Here is a 21,685-nt window from a genome sequence, read left to right on the forward strand (position 1 = left end):
GTTTTCCTCCCACAAGAACTTGTAGGCCACTCCAGAAAACAAAGAAGCAGTTTTCACAGAGGAAAACTGATACACGTAAGAAATTATGATCCTTGCTTCAACACTGCAGGTTGTCCTGCTATAAAAAGGTAAGGATTGACAAGACCTGGCAAAGAAGTCTTTGCAAGTTTCTAGCACCAAAGACATCCCACCTGACAGGAAGCAGAATGTGAGTGAAGCAGGTTTACAATGCCTTTAAAAAACAAATCCAAGGAGAAAAAGGCAAATAAGACAAGGAGATGCAGCCTGCAAGCAAAAGACATTGCTTCTAAAGCCCAGAAGGAAAGATGAGAGCAAAATTTTAGCTGCAGATAACCTCGCTCATCTAGCCACACAGGTACAGCCTTGTGGTATTTTGCTTCATGAATTTATTTAGGAGAAAAGCCTAACGGTTTATAGCATAAATTATTTATAGCATGTTTTAAAAGCAGTCAGTGCATTATTTTGTTACCAATCTGTTCAGAGATGCCCATGACAACGTGGGCTGCTAGCCAAAGTTCAAGCAGCACTACCTTGAGTTCCCAAATTTTCCTGATGCATTGGTCAAAACTGTTGAAAATCAGCTTTTTCGCAAGTGCAACGGTTGCTTCATTAATAGCAACGTTCTATCCCAGAAATGGCTGCACCAGTGGCCGATGAAGCAGTTATATGTGCATAGCTTATAATCTCAAAGCGCTTCTAGATTTGTAAAAAGGTGCTAAAACACAAAATAAATAAATAAATAGACATGCAGTGTTTATGATTCTGTGAGGGGATCAGCCCTCTTCTCTCTGGACTACACCTACATTAGCAACACTGAATTACCCGTTTCAGACGAAAGTGGCCCAGCCCAGCCAGGATTTACCGAGTTAGCTGGGCAAGCACAAGCTTTTTTGAACCTCATGGATAGGCTTGAAAAGCTAAGAGTATCACAAACTTGTAATAACTCTGATGTGTGATCACAGTGGAGTTCCTTAGTTGGCATCCAGCTGCAAGGGCTGTCTGCACGCTTTAAGGAACTTGGTGGTAAACAGCAAACAAGCATATCCATCTGCTTTCCACGCATTCTTCATCAGGTTTTATGGTCTCATTTGTTAGTCCAGCTATTTGGATTCAGAGACTCGCTATCCGAGTCCGTCCTATTAATTTTACCCCAAACAAGAACCATTCACGATTGCGGCTCTTGGTAGCCTTCATGAGAAAAACAAAAATTGTTCCAGTCTTAGACAGCAGTGCAGCAGTGAGGTTCCAAATAACCTTTCTTAAAATTTGAAAAAGCAGGAAAATGCCAATAGAATTGTTTCATGTTCCCAGCAGAACTAACTTCTGCTAACACGGTCTCTTCCTCCAAGAATCCATTAAACGATGACATTAGTTCGAATTCAACTTTAACTAGAGGAAACTTAGCAGAGGACTCGTTACAAAGACAGGAAGACTAGAGAACAACAGCTTCCTCATACCACACAGCCCAAAAATACTCGGAGCCAGAAATGCTGCACCGCTCGCTTATGTCTGGGAACAAATTCAATGAACAATCATGGCACAAGGCAGGATAGACACCACACAGCTAACCCGTTACCTGCACTTCCAGGTATGGGGACAGAAAGCTAAGCCTTTACAGTTTAAATGTAAATGTAAGCAACAACTACTCATTTACTTACAAAAGCATCAGGCTATTTGTGAGTTTTCCCAGTTCACCTTCCACTGCACAGTAATATCCTTCTCAGTCTCACCCCCAGAGGTTTGTCAAGCACAGCTTATTTGGTCTTCCGCATGCACCACAGATCTGACCGTGTCTTGTACGCACTGGTGTAGTGTACAAGGCAGCATCACCCAGTCACACGCTCAGTTCAGGTTTTCCAGTTCCAGTGCCACCTGAATTATTACCTATCACAGCAATGGGTATAAAGGCACTTCTTAAAAGGTTTTAGAAGCTCATTTGCTTGAACTGTTTGGAATCTATGAACTGGGCATTTGAATCCTAGACCTTAGCTAAGGATTTTGCTAAGTAGTTGCACATGGAAGTTCACAGTACAGATTTTATAGCGAATGCTAAGGCCGTAACATTTACCTGGCCAGCAGGAAGCCATGTCTCACTGAGGAACTCAAGGCTTTGCACACCCAGGTGCCACCAGTTACTGATTCCTTAGAAAGACCTAGAGATCCATAGCTGGATCTAGGGTCACAGCATGGACACATAGGTCCTCAAAGTTATTTTCAGGGTCTTTTCCCACAAAGTTTGCTCAGACGCAGACAAAGCAGTACAGTCAGGTACTGCCCCATTCCCACCCTATGTATACCCACAGATCTAGATGCTTAAGGTTAATAGTTGGTGGAAGGGAAGGATGAAGGAGCAACTCAGTGAGGTGAGTGCTGTGTAAGAAGAATGGACTCCCGCCTCACTGTGGACTTTCCTTTTACAACCCTGTTTCCTCTGTGCAAAACCTATTTCCATAAATACAAACAATAAAAAAAATGAGCACAATGAGGCACGGGAAGTCCTTATGCAGGCAGATACTGCTTACACAAAATAAGTATTTTTGTAAACAAGTAAGAACATCCCTTAGCCAAGATAAATATTAAGATCAGTTAGAAGAAAGGGTGCAGCCAGAAATAGACGTATAATGCAAATTGAATTCTGGCTTTGTGGCTGGTGCCATTGTGAGGGTTTAGACTTTTATGACAACGGGACATTCTTCAATGACTATAGCCTGCTCGGGAGGGATGGGATCCATCTGTCTAGAAGAGGCAAGGGAATCTTTGGCAGCAGGCTGGCCAGCTTGGTGAGGCAAACTTTAAACTAAAGGACTCAGAGGGCAGGGTCCAAAGTGGCAACGCTCACACCATTGCAACCAACTGGGGAATAAGCCAGACCAACCAGAGCAGCGACAAATGTTCCTTAGCTGCCTCTCAAGACAAGAACCAGAAGACCAACAATGTCAAGTGAATGTATACCAACGCGTGCAGCCTGGGTAACAAACAGGAGGAACTGGAGCTCCACACACAGTCAGAAAGTTATGATATCATAGAAATAATGAAACATGGTGGGAAAACTCACTTGGCTGGAAGATCACGATGGATAGCTATATGCTGTTTTGTAAAGATAGGCAGGGAAGAAGAGGAGGAGTCGCTGTGCTCTATGTTAAGGATAACCTTGAATGTATAGAAGACAACTAGGTGATTGTGGAAGCCCTACTGCATGCAGCTGGGTCAAGATCAGAGGGCTCATCTCCAAAGGGGATCTTGCAGTAAGCATCTGCTACTGACCTCCAGACCAAGACGAAAAGGACAATGAAGCAATATTTGGGTAACTTAAGCAAGCTTCAGATCAATAGAACCTGGTTCTTAAGGGTGACTTCAACTACCCAGACATTTGTTGGAAGAACAATATAGTAGCTCACATATCACCCATCAGGTTCCCAGAATGTGTAGAGGACTGCTTCCTCACACAAGTATTAGATTTGCCAACCAGGAATGAGGCACTGCTGGACTTGCTACTCCCAAACCAAGAAAACCTGCTTTGTAATATCTCAGTTAGTGATAGCCTTGGCTGCAGTGATCACAATATTGTGGAGTTTGTGATCCTGCTGAGCACACTGAAGATTAGTACAACGACAAAGGTTTTAGATTTTAGAAGAGCAAACTTCATCTCACTCAGAGCTCAGCTGGGAGGGATTCCATGGGAAGCTTCCATGGACGATAAAGGAGCTTGTGAGTGCTGGGAGTTTTTCAAGAATGCTCTCCTGGAAGCACAAAAACAGTAAGGGAAGTAGGTGGAGCAAGAGACCCCCTTGTCTTAACTACAAGCTTCTGAGCCTGTTCAAACCAAAAGAGAAGCGTACCAGAGATGGAAAACCAGACGAATACCCGTTGAAAACCACATGGGCATTGCCAGGATGTGCAGACATGCAGTTAGAAAAGCAAAAGCTCACCTCCATCTCAAATAGGCCAGAGATGTCAAGCACTACAAGAAACAGTTCTTCAAGTACATAAACAACAAGCAGAAACAGAAGGAAAATATTGGCCCGCTGTTAAACAGGAAAGGTGAATTAGTCACCAACATTGCTGAAAAGGCAGAGGTTCTCAACACTTTCTTCACCTCTGCCTTTACCAGCACTGTTGGGCCCCAGGCCTTGGGAACAGCAATCCAGGTTGATGCAAACACAGACCCACCGTCAGTGAAGGAAGAGTTGGTATGCAAACTACTACAGTAGCTAACCCCTACAAGTCAATGGGCCCTGACTCTATCCACCCGAGGGTGTTAAGAGAGCTGGCTGATGTTGCTGTAAGGCCACTCTCCATAATCTCTGAGAAGTCATGGAGATCAGGGAACATCCCAGAAGGCTGGAAGAAGGTTAACGTCACCCCCATCTGCAAGAAGGGCTTAAAGGAGGATCCAGGAAACTATAGGCTCATCAGTCTTACTTCAGTCCCTCAGAGAATTATGAAGCAAATCCTCCTGGGGGTTATCACAAGTCAAATGAAGCACATGACTGGGAAAAGCCAGCATGGATTCACAAAGGGCAAATTGTGCTTGACAAACCTCATCACCTTCTACAACAAAGTGACCTGCTCAGTTGATGCAGGAAGAGCAGCATATGTTGTCTACTTGGATCTGTCCAAGGCTTTCAACATGGTTCCCCACAGCCTCCTCCTAGAGAAATTGGTGCGTTACAGTCTAGACAGGTGGTCTGTGGGTGGGGAACTGGCTGACAGGCTGCACCCACGGGGTAGTGGTAAATAGCTCCCTTTCAAATTGGCTTGTCACAAATGAGGTCCCCCAGGGATCAATATTGAACCCAATGCTGTTTAACATTTTCATAAGCGATCTGGATGATGGGATCAAGTGTACCCTGATGAAGTTTGCCAATGATACCAAACTGAGTGGGGAAGTGGACGCTTCTGAAGGGGGAGCCACCCTGCAGGAACACCTGGATAGACTGGAAGAGTGGGCAAACAAGAACCTTATGAAGTTCAACAAGAACAAGTGTAAGGTCTTGCACGTGGGAAAACATAGTACAGGAGTGCAGCGCAGACTGGAATTTACCTGTCTGGGGAGCAGCTCTGCAGAAAGGCACCTGAGCATCCCGGTAGACAACAAGCTCAATATGAGTGAACAGTGTGCTGCTGCAGCAAAAAAAGCCAACAGGATGCTGGGCTGCATCAACAAGGGCATCACCACCAGAGATAAAGAAGTCATTATCCCACTCTACTCAGTGCTTGTCAGGCCACGTCTGGAGTACTGTGTTCAGTTTTGGTCCCCACTACGCAAAAAAGATGTGGACAGACTGGAGAGGGTTCAGAGAAGGGCCACAAAGGTGATCAAATGACTGCGAAACCTGCCATGTGAAGAAAGGCTGAGAGAACTGGCTTTGTTCAGCCTTGAGAAAAGAAGGCTTAGGGGAGACCTTATCACCAGGTTCCAGTATTTAAAGAGTGGCTACAGAGAAGATGGAGACTCCCTTTTTACAAGGAGTCACATGGAAAATACAAGGGGTAATGGGTACAAGTCACTCCTGGGGAGATTCCAATTGGACACAAAAGAAAGTTTTTTCATAATGAGAACAATCAGCCATTGGAATAATCTTCTGAGGGAAGTGGTGGATTCCCCAACATTGGAGACTTTTAAGATTCAGCTGGACAGGGTGCTGGGCCATCTTGTCTAGGCCATGCTTTTGCCAAGAAAGGTTGGACCAGATGATCCTTCAGATCCCTTCCAACCTGGTGTTCTATGATTCTATGCTTATCCACATTTGGGACTGGGATGCCTGCTATCAAACCAGAGAACAGTTACCATTCCCTGCCTTATAACTTGACATAGTCCATGCCTTCTTCTGTAGATCTCTTTTCCCAGATTGTTCTGTTATAAAAAACATTACTAATTAAAAAAAAAACAAACATACTTGGTTTCTTATAGTACAACACATATGGCACAAGAAAGCAACTCCTGTGAGCCTCTGTACTTTAGGGAAGAGATTCGCCAAGAGACGAGCAAGAGCCTGGACTATCTCAATTGCAGCTCACAGCTCTAGCACTGGATCAATATTGTTTGTCAGAATAGCTGCTATGAGTTAGGTGGGACAACTGTTAGTCATCATTGCACAGCCCATAAGCTCTTATCTTAGAGGTGGGACAGATAAAAGCTTCTAGATTGCAAATGCCTTTCTCTGCTGCAGAAGGATCTGCATGGCTGGACTCCAAATGCAGGCAGAGGCATACTGACAGGCCTCCATGCTAGTGGAGCTCTTGGCAAGATCAGAACCTCCCAGCAGAAGCAAAAGGAAGGGAAAAAAACTGCCTCCATCTCCAGAGCTATTTGTTGCTTTTCTAACTGAGTGTCAAAGCTAAACTTCAACTGCTTTTTTTCCCTAGGCCCAAACAAGGAGAAGAGCAGCAAGACAGTCATCTCTGGACAGACTCCTCCTTCCCTCACATCTCACGACAGATGTATTTTGAGGCTCCTAATCACTGGGATAGGTGGTATAAGTATACAGGACTACAGACCTGTAGGTTTTGTTTGAGGTAAGAGTGGATGGGGTTGGGAAGATCGCACCCCTAGCAAGCTCCAAGCAGGACAGAAGCCCTAGGATAACATAGCAACAAGGCAGCTAAGAAAGTCAACGAAACCAAGAGCAGAACTGAGATATGTTATATTAGAATTACTCACCAGGTATGCATTAGCCATCAATTATTGCAACAGAACAAATAAGGCATGCAGATACTTTGGCCATCTCATTGGCCTCTATGTTGTGCTTTTGTTTTGCAGAAAGCATTGGGTGAAGATTTAAGGCTCAACCCTATTTCAAAAAAAAAGAACTGCTAAATCAACTGATTTTGTTAATATCCTATATATTTCACATTGTATGTGTATATATATAGAAAGAGAGAGAAGACAAAACCACTGGGATTATCATAAGTTATAAATTCACCCCACTGGAATGTAGATAACTATAGTGGGTTCAACCTTATTCAGCACTTAGGGCATCTGAGCTATTGTTCTGCCATCAAATCACCTGCTTAAAGCAAATAAAAGAGGCATGGTACAGTTTAATATTGTCAAGTCAGTCATTTTGACTAAGGCAGCTGCTGTTACATTTGTGTCTTCTGGTTTTGTTTTTCTGACTGCTTACCCCACTGCTCGGAATAGCAGTTCTCCAAAAGAAGTTTGGTCTCCATTAATGGATTGGTTGGCTAACTCCCATCCCAACAGCAAAACATCAACAGAGGAGTATAAAAATATAGCAGTTAGAAAGAATACTTTCCAACCAACACACAGACAGAAAAGGAAGATGACGCACTATGGTCTTTTTCTGACCATCACTGCATTTAAAATACTATAAAATTAGTAATGGAAATAGAACTGAAAATCCTGGGAGATCTTTAGACACAAGTTGAAACAGCAGGGCAGAAAAGTAAATGAGCACTCCACTGTTAAACTTAACAGCAACTGTCAGTGCTCGTGTAATAAGCATTTTCTCAACAGCAAATATTCTGAATAAAGAATGTACCGTATCTTAAATCCCCATGCAGTACATACAACCCTCAGTTTAAGTGAGCTGGCAAAGCAATGTTGGACAAAATTCAGAGTTTAAGAATTTTTGTGGACCAGATCTGAATTGCATAAAATATTCAGGTGCCTTTTAAAGTTATAATAGAATAAATACTCTATTATCATTGGTACATTCCTTTCTCAATCTAGGTATACAATAACTTAATATATTTAATATTTAGATAAACAATTTTTAGTAGATGCTTTGGCAGTCAAATTCTTACATATTCTCTATTTCTACAGAAGTATTTAGTTATGTTTTTGGAAAAAATTATCTGGATACTACTTACAAGAATTATATGCTGTACAGAACAGCAGTCCAAATCATCACTGCAAACTGTAAAAGACACAGTTAATAAAAGAGTATAAAAAGTAATGCATATTTGCTAGATGATATCCAACATTCACAGGAAGGAAGAAGATACTTCTCCACCATGATCTATTCTTTTCTTGCCAATGAAGCCAGAGAAAGATTGTCAGTTATTTGAAAAGGATTTCACTTATTCCAGTTCATGCAACAACTGTGTTTCCCACACTCCTCACATCAGTGTTACAAAGTTTTGGAACAGATTTGTTCCCTTGGGCAGTGCTTGTTCATGACAATTAAAAAAGGTAAAAAAAAACTTTGATCATTTGTTTAGTCTGACTAAAATGTTACTAACTGGTACATTATGATAAGTGGGCAACAGGTGCTTCCTCATTACAAAATGACTGTTGTATTTTATTTGTAACGGGGGGGGGGGGGGGGGGAAAGAAAAAAGAAAAACACAGAAGGACCTTCTGAGTGTTCACACTGAGAACTCTCTGGTTGGGCAACAGAGTGGAGCAATAAGAGTCCATAAGTACAGACAGACACAAACCCAACAGGAGACCATCTTAATCCAGAAGATAGACCAGGTTCCAGTGAAGAATTTTTCAATCTGAGCACTTTCATAACTGTTAAGAGAAGAAAAAAAAAAAAAAAAGGGCAGCAATAAACTTACTATTCATATCTCAGACTGCAGTATCCTCTGTTTTTCCAAGTGCGTCACAAACTTCAACTAGGTTAATCTAGACACAACACAGAGGAGAGCAGCTCTTTACAGAGCAAGGACTTACTCAATCATCACCTGGGAAAGACTTGAAATGTCTCTTCCAGCTTCTTAAGTAAAGAAGAGGAGACACACTAAGGGCAGAAGTTCCTGTTCACATCTCCCTGCCTCAATGCAGATAGACATTAATTTCTCAGCTTTAAAGAAATACACTTACTGGAACCAATGAGTTACTGTCATCATCACGTAGAGCGAAGCCAAGAAGAAAACGAAGTGGAAGTAGGCATAACTGTACACCGTGCCTTTCTTCTCATCATAAATCACAGTCTGGCCTCCCCTTTTTTCAATGTGCTCTTTAGCATCAGCTGTAAGACACAGGAAACAAGAAAGCTTTTTCAAATTTAATGAGAACTGAAAACAACATCTGCCTTCATGAAGAACACAGCAGAACATCTATGGTGCGATTCAGGAAAGTGTGATACAGAGCAACACTTGAATATTCCCTTGCCCTCAATGCATGGGTCTAAACCTTTAGTAGCAGAAATTGGACTGCCACTGAAATCCTGCCTTGTATCAGCTTCCTGGCCTACTGGCTAGTTTTTGAGCATTTGGGCCATTTAGATTGCTCTACTTCTATGATATTCTTCTGGGAAGTCCAAGCTGATAACCCTGATTGTACCAGGTCTGCAAACAGGACGCTCCCTTCCTAACTCACTCCTGAACTGCAGTCCCTGCAGAGCTGCTGAGCCAAAAATCCAGCAGCTAGTCACACCCACAAGCATGCCAAGAGCAGAGATTACTCTTTGTATGCCACAGTAAGGAAACGTCCTTTAAGGAATTATTAACTAGCCTGTTGTTTTAAAATGGTATTGTTACATCTCTTGCTTCCTTCCCCAGCCTAACTTTGAGCACTTCAGCTGCTTCAGCTTGATACGCTATAGAATGAGGCTACAAGCAGCTCCCCATCTGCAGCTGTGTCCCAACCCTCTTGGCTGTGGTGTGAAAGCCACAAGTGAGGTAAATTGTGCAGTGAAATGTAATTACCGTCTCCGTCGGGCACGCAGCAAAAGCAGCAACGAGCTACCTGTGGAACAGACAACAGGAAGGGTATGAGTCTGTGCTACAGCAAAGAAGCAGAACAGTTGGTGAAAGAAGGTCTGTTATATCTACGTTACAGACACTAATTTAGAGAAGTCTGGTTTGTATTTCCAACCAGCACACAACTCAAATTAGTATTTGCCAAGTAGTTCACAACAGCAGTTTCTAAGCTTTGGAAAAACCTACTCAGTACGGTTTGGAGCAAATTAATCATTCTTAAAGAATTACTGTATCCATTTTACATAACTCAAGGTCAAACACTGGTGCAAATACTTATGACAAAATTGCGTTGAGAAGCTTACCTCTTCAGACTTGCATCTAAGTGCTTTTTAAATAAAAAAAATCTCTACTGAAATGAAAGCATACAGAACTTTTAAAACCCTGCTGCATGGGTTGGAAATCACAGCTGCACAATCCTAAATCACAAGTGTACTTATCTTTGAAACAATTTGCTGAAATGGAGCCAGAATGAGTACAAGCAGAGTAAGTAAAAACAGAAAGCCGGCTTTACTGCTTTATTTAAATTAAGACTATTTTTTTTTTAACTCAGGGAAAAAGGAAAGCTGAAATTGACACTTCTTGTGTTGAGTGGTAATATAAATGAGTAAAGGGTGCTGACCATCCAATAAACGTGTAAGTGCATTTTCTGCACCAGACCACAGTACAAGTCAGCACTTTCTGTAGTGCATCACCAACATGATTTGTCCTGATAAAATCCTACTCTGGGATTTATTTTGGCTGACAATGAACCCTGTTAGGAAAATTCCCTTCCCTAACTATTATATCAATCAGTGTTTATAGTATGAGAGTGTATTACCTGTATTAACATATTAGTTCACAGAATACACTGCAATGTAATGAGGTAGTGGAGTTTTACTGGAGACTTTGGTATTGTTCATGCTTAAGTAAAACAAACTAAAGGACAGCCCAGCCCTGGAAATAAGGACTTCTCTTCTTGGAAGCTTCGAGCTGTCCATGAAGGACGAAAGGTACCCATGGATAACAAAGATAATGCCAGCATCCTAGCCTCTCTAACCTATCTTTGAAGCCCTCCCAGCATCATAGATAAGTAACTATCGCAAGATGGACTCAAGGGACATCTGGATCAATAGACAAGAAGCAAGAATGCTGCAAAAACATAGTTGCTTTGTAAAGTTTTACTATGACTACTAAATGGTGGTGTGGGTGTTAGTCAAACCATGCTATACCTGAATGGTGGAGGTGTACAGAGACCTTGTGTAATACCACATTCTGGGTGCCCCAATTTGGCTGGAACGTCTCATGAACATGAATAAATATTTACCCTTGAAATTCTATACTTTGTGTTCTAGCCTGTCTTGTTGATCAGCAGGTGCCAGTTGCAAGTTTTCCTAACACCCTCAAAAAACAGGCAGTAAGCCTTTACAGTAAAATGTCTGATGGAAACATCAAATGGCAGTTTTTACCCTGCATATCCATGATTACAAGTACTCACTGAGTTCATAAATTCATGAAAAGCCAAAAAAGCTCATTCTTTTTTAACAGACTGGCTGAGAGTTTAAATAAAACCCTTATTCCGTATTTCTTTCTACTGCTGTGCCAAGCTTCACCTACAGCGCCAGCCTGAGCTCCCCTTGGGCCACACATTCTGAATCAAGTGCTGGTTTCCCTCAAACTTTCTAATCAGTTGCAATTAAGTCCTTGCACACACAGAGTGATGCAATTAGCAACGCTGGCACACACACCACTAACCCCTCGTAACGCTCAGTCGTCTTCAGACGCCGACAGACCCTCTGTAACCACAAACAACTGCAGAGCTGCGTTCATGTTCACGCTCCCGCCTGGGAGACAAAGGCCCTTTGCCACAGGGAAAGCAATCAGAGTGCAATTAGTTGCTCTTCACCAGTCATTTCTTTATATTCAGGTTCAGTGGCTCTTGTACTGCTCTCTAAAACCAAACGGTCCGGAAATAATCCCATTGGTAAGCACTGTGGCAGACCAGCCGGACCTTCCCGGTGAGGGGGCTGCATCCAGCGTCCGTACTGTGCCAGCCGCCCCCACCCTGCCCGCAGCCCCAAGCCCTTTGGGCAAGACCTCTGCCAGCATAACGCTGGCAGAGGAAGGTGGGTGGGCATGATGGGTGGCTGTTTTTTCTCCGGTTCCCCCCATGCCTGTCCCTGGCTGCCCTTCCTCAGCATAGGGTGGGAAGGCGCAGGTCCTGTCCAGATCTGCCCAAGGCCACCCGGGCCACCTCTCGGTGCTGGATGCTGAGCCTGCTGGCAGGCTGCCCACCTGCGAGGGCTGGGGTCGGTGCGAGGAGCCACCGGGCACTTGGCTCCTCAGTGCTGGCACCGGCATCCCGTCTGGTCACAGTGTCCTGCCAGAGGGAAGCTTCTCCCACACTGACACGCTCCCACAGGGAAACGTGTTTTGCTTCCCCATGCACAGCTACTGCAAACACCAAGTGCTTCATCAGACGCTTCTGCATGTTTGGATTCTCACAAAAGCTCTGATTAAAGGTTTGAAAAATAGAAGTTAGAACTGCAGGTGCAAGTGACACCAACGTAGAGAGAGCTAGGGATGGAGATTCATCCTCCAAACACACACATGCATTTGAGGAGTGACACTAGCAAGCCTAAGTAAGGGGTAACCGTTACTTAGCAAAAAAAACACTGATTTCCTGGTGTTTCTGGGTTTTCCCAGGATAAGAAGGCCAAAGAAATAGGCAGGTGGAATGAAGAAACCTGTACTGCTGAAACAGGGACAATATAATCTGAGATTAAATTATAGGCAAAAAGAAAGGAAGTACTTATGTGTGGAAATAAGAGATAGGAACTTGGGATAATAGTCAGTTGCTATGAGAACAAAGGCAACCAGGACTGAAAACATTTGAGAACGCCTCCACACTTCTTTATCTGATAGCTTCCCTGCAGACTTTTCTTTCAAATGAGGGGACACGAGCTTGTGTGGAGCACAATAAGATTTTCAGGAAGTCTGCAGGATGTTAAATAAACTGCAAAAGCAGCAAATTATTTCAGTACATAAAGGCACTTCCACGGGATCAGCAAGAGCTGCAGAAGGGCCAACGTGGAGGACAAACGTTCTGACAAGTCCATACCCAGAGGCACCTAACACACATGCTACTAACTAGCTTTTGTTTTCACCTAATTACAGATTACTTAGCCATGAAAACAAAAGCAAGAAAAGAAGATGAGGAAGTCTGCACAGAATCCTGTGGGAGGAAGCAAGGACTCACTTCAGTTTCAGGTGTTGCATATATTCCCCTCAGTGCCTCTGAGCTTGCACGTGTTGTCGAGGTCAAACTAGGAACAAAAGAAGATAGTGTCAAACCCCTCAGCACAAGTATATGCCCAACAGGGCAATTTTTCAATATCACACCAAACATAAATAGTCTACTCCCATGTCTAAGCTAACTAAGCATTTGCCTGGATATAGCATCAAGCACTAAACGTACGTAAAGTTTGTTCTGCACGAGTATTAACCAGCCTGACAGGCGGTCACTGGCCAACTCAGCCTGAATCACCAGCTTAAAAGTAGTGACACTCCTGAAAAGCTGTGAATTCATCACCATCAGACAGGAGCAAAGAGCTAAGCTCTCCAATTTGCAATTCAGAAGAGATCTCCCCTGCTGTGCAGAACCAATGCTTTTATATTAACTGCACAGCCATAACTTTGGCTCAGTATTTCTGTAAAGACTTTGTCAGCAAAGTAACAGGTCACTGGCAGCAATCAGTTTTCAAAAATAAATTACCAACCACTATTGTCAGTGTACCAGTTGCTGGAAATCACTTTCTTGCACGACTGTGGTTGTCTGGGGGGAATCCTTTCTAGTTTCTTCTGATTAGAAACATTTCTTGCCCTGTCTTCCCCTTTCAGCTTGTGTAATGCAAAGTTCCCACTACCCACAGGGAAACACGTGTTAATGCTTCGCTGTACACACTGAGCCTGAGTAAGCAATACTTCAAAACACTCCCCTTGAAGGCCTTCTTATCTCCCCAGCTATGTGGTGCACTTCCCCTGCAGGCTACATAAAGGTTGTCTGCGTTCCCCAAACACCTTCCTGAAGCACTGGAAATACTGTTCTAATATGAACTAGATCCATGATCTGTGATATACGTATATTTGATATCAGAATTAAATGGAACACACGTGCATATTTGATAGCAGAAGAATAGCTGTGGTACCTCTTCAGAAAGTCTCTTGGTTTCACTTCAAAATTATGAAGGAATTTCGTTATGCGAATTTTGAAGTGGACTGATTCTGAAGCAGAACCTGCTTAAAACCCTGCAGTCGACAGGCAGTGCTGTCTCCTGGCAACCCACAGAGCCAAAACAAGAGATACATCACCTTTCAATCATCAGCAACTCCCCCCCTCTCCATCCCATAGCATGACTTAATTTATTGATGTGAGCTGCAATAATATAAGGTAAGCTTCACAACTATATGGGCACAAACTTTTTTAGAGCAGGAGATTGCTGGAAAATCCTGATGGCACTATAGTGCTCATCACTTGTTCACAGGAAATCCTAAACCCTCCCAGTTTTGTTGGTTTAAAGACCTTCAAGGAACAGTCACAGCCTCTGCCAGCAGGCTACAGAAATTTCAGATAGCTTTTTTAGATGGACATAACTACACAGTTTTTCTTACAGACAGAGTAAACACAGAATCAAAACACCCTGAGACTGCCTGGGATAATGGACAGCTGGAAAGTTTTTCCCTACACCTCTAGGTGTAAATTGCTCTATTCGGTTTTAATAAAATCTGTTTGTTTCAAGAGTTATATTATCTTGTTGAATGTTTATGGCTAAAACATCTAACCATTCTGAAACTACGGAGAATATGAACCTCCCAGCTCACTTCCATCCTACTTCTCCGTTACTTTGTCTGCATGTGGCCTCCTATAAGCTTTCGCTAGTCGGACCACAACACTGCATTTGCAGTGAGGTAACTGCAAACCCCCAGACTTACCAAGAATATAAAATGCAGCCAAACAAAATGGTAGTACCCAGGCCAGTAACCAGGTTTTCATCTCTGTGCAAGCCTTGGCTAAATTCAGGGACACAGATTGTGATGTTCTGATTGTTTTCATCCAGGACTTCACAAAACAAAAGAAACAAAGAGAACAATTAGCAAAGTTCATTTCACTGCATTTCAAAGTAGTCTTCAGACTGAAGGTTTTCAGTAAAGTATTTTTATTACTCCAGACACTAGGTAGGTATATTTCAATGGCTTCTATCTATCTTTTAAAAAGATCAAAAGGAAAAAATTCTGTAAATCTGACCTAGCAGATTCTGTGTTTTGGGAAAAACAAAAAAGCAACTTAGTAGGGTACTAAAATTTCTTGTTTGACCAGAGCAGACAAACAAGGAAAAAGTCTGTCTAGTGAACTAAGAAATAATAAGTTGGAAGTTTACCAACACTCCACCTACGACTACAGAGCCATATAACACCAAGAGAGTACAGACCTGAGACCATAAATTTCTTTGACAGCAGGGGTGCACTGAGGACAACTATGAAATGCATACTCAGTTAAAAAAGGTGGTGTGTAGCTGCTCTGTTCTCAGACTGATATACAGAAGACCAAAGAAAAGGAGACGCACCAGTTAAAGGCAGTATTTTATCTTAACATCTAAGCAAATACTACTTTTAGCTTCCAGGCAAGATTTTATCTTAACATCTACAAGAATACTATTTCTAGGTCCCTGAAATGAAACCAATTCAGTCCCAGATGTTCTATGATGCATCTGGCTTTTGGTGTCTGCCTGGGGTCAAAGCAAATCAGAGCAGTAGCCTACAGCATCACCCCAAAGCAAGAAATTACAGCCGCGCCTTATCTCAAATCAAGAGCTTTCCGAGCCAATGCTGTTTAAGGCAAACTGTGTTCCCATCTCCTCCTTCCTTCCAGCAGCCACTCTGCATCCCCCCCTGGGACAGCACAACTGTTTGTAGGGGCAGAGGGCAAATCGCAGCAAAGGCTACACCCAGGTTAAAAATAAACTCAAACTCAGTCCCCATACTTGGTGGAGGAGGACTTTATGTGGCCCTTCAGGGCTGCACACACAAACAGCAGGGACAGGGCGAAGGTGGGAGCAAAAGAAGGGATGACAGGCCTTTATAGAATCACAGAATCATCTAGGTTGGAAAAGACCTTTAAGATCACCAAGTCCAACTGTCAACCTAACACTGCCAAGTCCACCACTAAACCATGTCCCTAAGTGCCACATCTACACATCTTTTAAATACCTCCAGGAATGGTGACTCCACCACTTCCCTGGGGAGCCTGTTCCAGTGCTTGACAACCCTTTTGGTAAAGATATTTTTCCTAATATCCAACCTAAACCTTCCCTGGTGCAACTTGAGGCCATTTCCTCTTGTCCTATTGCCTGTTACCTGGGAGAAGAGACCAACCCCCACCTTGCTACAACCTCCTTTCAGGTAGCTGTAGAGAGCAATAAGGTCTCCCCTCAGCCTCCTTTTCTCCAGGTTAAACAACCCCAGTTCCCTCAGCTGCTGCTCGTAAGACTTGTGGTCTAGACTCCACACCAGCTTTGTTGCCCTTCTTTGGACACACGAACACCTTGGCCAGAGAGGTGCAGAACTCCCCACCTGCATCCATCAGGGACATATCTGCAGCAAGGCAGGTCTGTTGTTTGGCAAGCCTTTTAGCTAAGTCTGGCACCAAAAAGCTAAGGCACATGGTGATAAGCACAGGTTCAACAGACATTACCTTATGTTTGCCCATTCCTTCTAAAGACATTTGCAACTATGCTTTTTGGGTGTTTCAAATAAATACTTTCTTCAAGCCTGATTTACAAGGTGGTCAGTTTGCAAGATGGCCAATTTGAAAGTCCCTCCTTGAGGAATGAGTCAACATGAGGTAAGTTCTGTCTGTTTTTCCTTCTGAGCTCTGGAATACATTTGTGTATGCATGCCCGTGCCTATGCAAGTGTGACAGAGAGAGATTCTTTACCCCATCTCTCCCCTTTTTTTTTGGGATGTGTCTGTAAAAACTTCTCCTTCTTGCCAATGGACTTATTTTCCTCTAATTACTCTTATTCCAACTATTTAACAGTAATAGTTGAGCAAATATAAAGGAGGGGGTTCTAGCATTACTAATTTGAACCAGAAAAGTCTTCTGCAAGCGAAAAAAATGCTCCCTGTCCAAATAGGTGAATCTGATGGTTACCTGGGAAAAGGAAACAGTTTGAGTTGTACTTGTAAAGTCTTGCGGTGTTTTTGTAGCATAAAGAACTTAAAACTCAAGTGAGTTCCCTACTCCTGGCTTGCAAAGCTAATGGTTAGAAGGCAAGTGGAGTACAGAAACTCTGTTGAAGCACAGCATCACCTCAAACAACCACAACATAACTCCAAGTCCTTTCTCAGAATGTTTCCTCTCAAAATGAAAGACAAGTGATACTCAAGTTTTTGCTCCATTACAAGTCCAGAGCTAAGGCTATGTAGCATACCAGTTCTAGGAGAAAATAAGTGATTTTAGTATCCACTCTGATGGCCAGCACTTACTAACTGGCAGTGGACCTAGTAAACTTTTGGATGCAGCTGGTCATCAGTTTCTTCCAGAGGCATCCAAGAGCCATTTGTTCCAACTCCTTTCCCATCATGTGACCAAGCACGTTACACATTTAGTCATGTCTTGTCATACAAGAACATGCATTTACCACATGAAGGACAGGCTACAGGACTGGGAAACTGGTCTGTAGGAAACAGGCTGGAATTGCTCTGGTGCAACAGATGCAACTCACCCAAGGTAAGTTAAACTCCCCTAGACCAAAGCATCTAAGGTACATGTAGTGGGAGTTGCATGGTCTCTCTACAGCACAGATTTATTTTTAGTATTTGCAATTTCTTCTGCATAAGCCAGAACAGACCAAACCCAGCACTCCTATATCCCTGAATTCTTTAATTCAGGTTTGTTAAATTCTTGCTTTTAATACATGGCATGTCTAAAAGAATTTACATAAAACATTAGATAACTTACCAGTTTCTGGTGGCTTGCTGGATAGTGCTGAGAAAGTGAGGTACATAACGTAGCAGCTGATAACTCCTGACTGCAGCAAACCAGAATGGGGCTGGCCTTTACAAGAAAAAGAAGTGATTTTTTCAGACATTTTAACAAACTGAAAAAAAATTCATATCCTTTAGAGAACAGCACACTAGTATCTTTCAGAAGAGAAGAGTATCTTTTATGTTTTACTTAAAAGCAGTTCGTAAGTCTTTGAGGCACTTCAGATACATTTCCACTGGCATGTAAAGATAAAAGAGTCTGTATTTTAGTTCTGCTTGCTGTTTTAGAAAGGCATTAAAGATTCCCACGTAAGTAAAGAATCACCCCTCTGCTCCCACCACAAGTACCAGCTTTCCAAAGGCTATTGACAAGCTGCCATGATAGTTTTACTTGCCCATAAAATTTGTGTTGGAGTAATTCAAATTACTATTTCCAGGTTCAACGTATGCAAGATACTAACAGAACACACAAAATATACCAAAGCATGAAATACGACTGTCAACTCCTCCATGCCCAAACTTTACAGATGGTAAATCACAAGCAGTCAAAAGTAAATGGTAAAACAGTGGTGAATGCGTTTGACAGCTATTAACTCTATTAACTCAACTGCCACCACAGCAAGAGCTGTGTAAGCTCCGCAACACATTACCCGCCATCAGCACGTGAGCCTTCTTTACAGTAATGGCCGCCTGATGGCACATGCAAAATGTCTCAGACTTCTTGCAGTTTTAGCAGCTGAGCTGATGACCAGCGACAGCACTTCATAGTGTAGATAAAGGGACAGGCGCAAGAGCAGCACCAGCTCTGAACTATCATGAGACTTTCTGACCAGAACACAGCTCATGCCTCCACACACACAACTGTAGCAGCACCAGAAACCCAGGAGGAGAAGGGGTCAGTGGACTCACGATTCTGGACACAGGGCGATATGGCCACCAGTGACACAAAGAGGCACAGGCCACCGTTAACACCGATCAGGACTTTGTTGTACATGCAGCCCTCTGAGCGCGTGTAGAAAAGAGCCATGAGGACCAGGGCTGCCACAGCAACGGAGTACAAGATGAGAGTAACCAGGGCAAGCAAACCATTCCACATCTGCTTGTGGTTTGCACCTGCAGTCCTGGGGAGAGAGAGACAAGCACCTTATCTTTGTCTTCCCTTCCCCCCAAAATAAAATTCTAATACTGGAATCGTTCATATCCTCAAACACAAAAGGCAGTGCTTACAGTGCTTACTTTCCTGAAGCATGTGTACGTCACTACACCAACACAGGACCTTGCAAGGTTCCTCCCATGAAACAGAGAAACATTCTTTAGCATTAGTGTTTATCTTCTGTATTATCTTGCCCAGCTGTTTCCATAATTATAGCCCAGCATGACTCCTAGAGCTTCCAGTCTCTGGGATCAGCCCCATCAGCGCATCTCAGCTCAATACTTGAAGGATTTCCTCAGCAGGAACTCGGGAGTGACCCAGGCTGAGAAAGTGAGCGGTGTTCTTCATACATGGACAGCAAAGGCATATCATGTGGCACAGCCTCTCTTCTGCCCTTTGTGCTACCTCGACAGTTTTACTACCCTTTCGCTCAAAAAGCCTCTTCTCCATTTGGGTCTATCTCATCAGTCCCCTCAGTTAAAGCGTGGTCCATCTTGTTTTCCTCTCTTCACCTTCTAAACACCTCTTGCAACGATCACTGGGATTTTTTTTAGGAGCAGCAACTAAAAGAGTTGTTTTGGCACAAAGGGTTTTTTGGTGTATGGAAGTTTTTGGGGGGATTTTTTGTTGTTTTGTTTTGTGGGAATACGACTTAATTTCAAAGACTATCTAATGTACAGAGTGCTAAAGTTAAATGCCGCTGCTGGAAATCTTTCATCCATAGAAAAGCACGTACTGTAATTAGTAGTAAAAATACCTGTGGTATAAGGTGATCTCACCTCTTCCTCCCTGAAAACAGGTATCTGATAAAGCCCAAAGGTCTGCCAAGACTTTTTCTTAACAGTCAGTACGCTAACTAGAACAAAAGGGGACTGCAAAGGTTTGTAGAGATAGAAATGAGGCACAGAAAGGGTGGAGGTGGAGACAGGAGTTTCTGCGTGTATGTGGGAGGACAATTCAAATATTTTAAATTGATGAGAGGCTAAGGGCTAGGAAGGTATGAGCAAACATGCTTAAACCAGAAATTAAGTCAATGCCAAAATTGGGTATATGTGGGTCAATAATGGAATCTTGTGTATTTACATGAAAGCGAAAAAGTTGAAGAGAAAGTAGCAGTTCTCATGTACAGAAAAAAATAAAATTGATGTGCATTAAGCTGACACAAAAAACCAGGATCTACCAGTTTACATTACTGCATTCAGTTTCAATGTTACATTTTGCAAATTCAGTTTTATTCTCTTGTACCATTCCGTTTCTTAACGGGTATGTTTTTATATAAAATATAAAACAACTTAAAGTATGAGATTTTTGCATCCCAACCCCCTACTACTTATTGGAAGCCAAGCAATTCAGATCAAGAATAAATCAGCAGAGTAGAAGTGCATAAGGAAGAAACATCTCCACTGGGGAAGGAGAAAGTGGATGAAACAAAGATGAACAGCTCTAAATACTGACATAAAGTGTCTTCTTTCAGAAATTACACCCATGCTACTTTTAAATTCTTTGTAACGAAACGTATTGTTCAGAAGTCCACCAGAATTTTATGCAAATAACTACTTGCCCAACACATACCAATTTTTATTCCATTTGTGTGCGAACTCAACAAGCAGGATGAGCTGAATGGCAATGAAAAGGAAACCTCCTGTTGCTCCTACGTAGCGCCAGGCTGCAAGGCAGAGAAGCAGAAAATAGGTCAAACTGCAGTCGCCTTTCCCTTGAGATAAAATGGAATTATTGTCTATGCAGTGAAGCCATTATGTGGTTTGAATATCTCAAGCCCACAGATGTAGCAGCAGATGAGAGATTTGAGCTGAAAGGCCAGCTCAGCTAACTCAAGATTAGCTCAGAGATTAATTCAGCTTGCAACCTGCTACGCTTTCAAAGTAAGCCTGTTAGGACATTTACTGAATTTCCCTAACCCAGAGAATTTTTGTGGAGAGTATGAGTTACTACATTCAGACAGAAAACACTGAAACCTTTATTTGTGACTGGCAGGAGGGAGGTGGTGTTAAGGCATTTCACAGGAATCTAAACCCTGAAATTGCAAGGTACTGGAACCCAGGACTAAAAAGGGTGATTTCTTCCCTTCCAGATTCCAGTACCACAGAAAAACAAAGGTGGGGCTTATCCATTTATGAATGTTGTCCTGAGCCACTCCCAAAGAGATGGGAACAGTTGGTATTCACTGACTAGTTTTAAGACAGGTTATTTGACTACTTAACCATTGACCTACATATACTATATTTGGGTAGCTGTTTGGATACTTCGGACAACAGGTCTCTTATGTGCAACACCAGAAGTCTCTGAGGAAATACAGATACCTATTTAAATGTTTAGTCGCGCATGCAGCTTGTGCTGCTGTGCAGGGCATAGCCTATAAATGACTCCAGGTGTGAAGCTGATTTCAGTGAAGAAGACCAAGGAAGTGCACTAGCAAAGTTCAGCTATATCCTACCATTGCGTTTTCCTTTTGAAAAAAGCCTGTGTAAATGAAGTGGAAGAACAGAATAGTCAGGGCATGTTACTCTTAGCAGATATGTAGAGATTTTTATTTTTATTTTTCTGTACCATAAGGTCATTATGAAAGCAAGCAAAAATGCCATTTGTCTGGTTTTACTAAACGTATTGTTTGCACTTTGATACGCATGCTGTTCTTCAAACAAATAAAACAAAAACCAGTAGAAGCTAGCATGTAAAAAAGTATATAAAAAATAGGCAGAGAACAAGGTATGCATGTGCGTTTGGGATAGGCAATCAGAAAAAGCAGACCACCAGTGGAGTAAGTAATTAAATAGCCAGACTCTCAGGATCTCC

At 42.6% G+C, this 21,685-nt stretch overlaps 1 protein-coding gene across 1 annotated transcript in view; it reads right to left on the reverse strand.

Annotated features, from left to right (window-relative positions):
* Positions 1-8,355: 8,355 nt before the first annotated feature.
* The window catches only part of SERINC5 (serine incorporator 5), a gene marked incomplete at its 3' end in the record, with an annotated part of 36,882 nt that continues 23,552 nt past the window's right edge, over positions 8,356-21,685 (reverse strand). Inside the window, exons 5-12 of the mRNA XM_082497429.1 lie at positions 20,444-20,537; positions 18,628-18,839; positions 17,693-17,788; positions 14,665-14,791; positions 12,932-12,998; positions 9,643-9,682; positions 8,816-8,963; positions 8,356-8,503 (exon numbers count right to left, since the gene is read on the reverse strand). Of these exons, the coding sequence (XP_082353555.1) occupies positions 8,356-8,503; positions 8,816-8,963; positions 9,643-9,682; positions 12,932-12,998; positions 14,665-14,791; positions 17,693-17,788; positions 18,628-18,839; positions 20,444-20,537 (932 nt within the window). The remainder of the gene's footprint in view (positions 8,504-8,815; positions 8,964-9,642; positions 9,683-12,931; positions 12,999-14,664; positions 14,792-17,692; positions 17,789-18,627; positions 18,840-20,443; positions 20,538-21,685) is intronic.

The sequence above is a fragment of the Vanellus vanellus genome, assembly GCF_965231255.1.
Source record: "Vanellus vanellus genome assembly, chromosome: Z".
NCBI lineage: Eukaryota > Metazoa > Chordata > Aves > Charadriiformes > Charadriidae > Vanellus > Vanellus vanellus.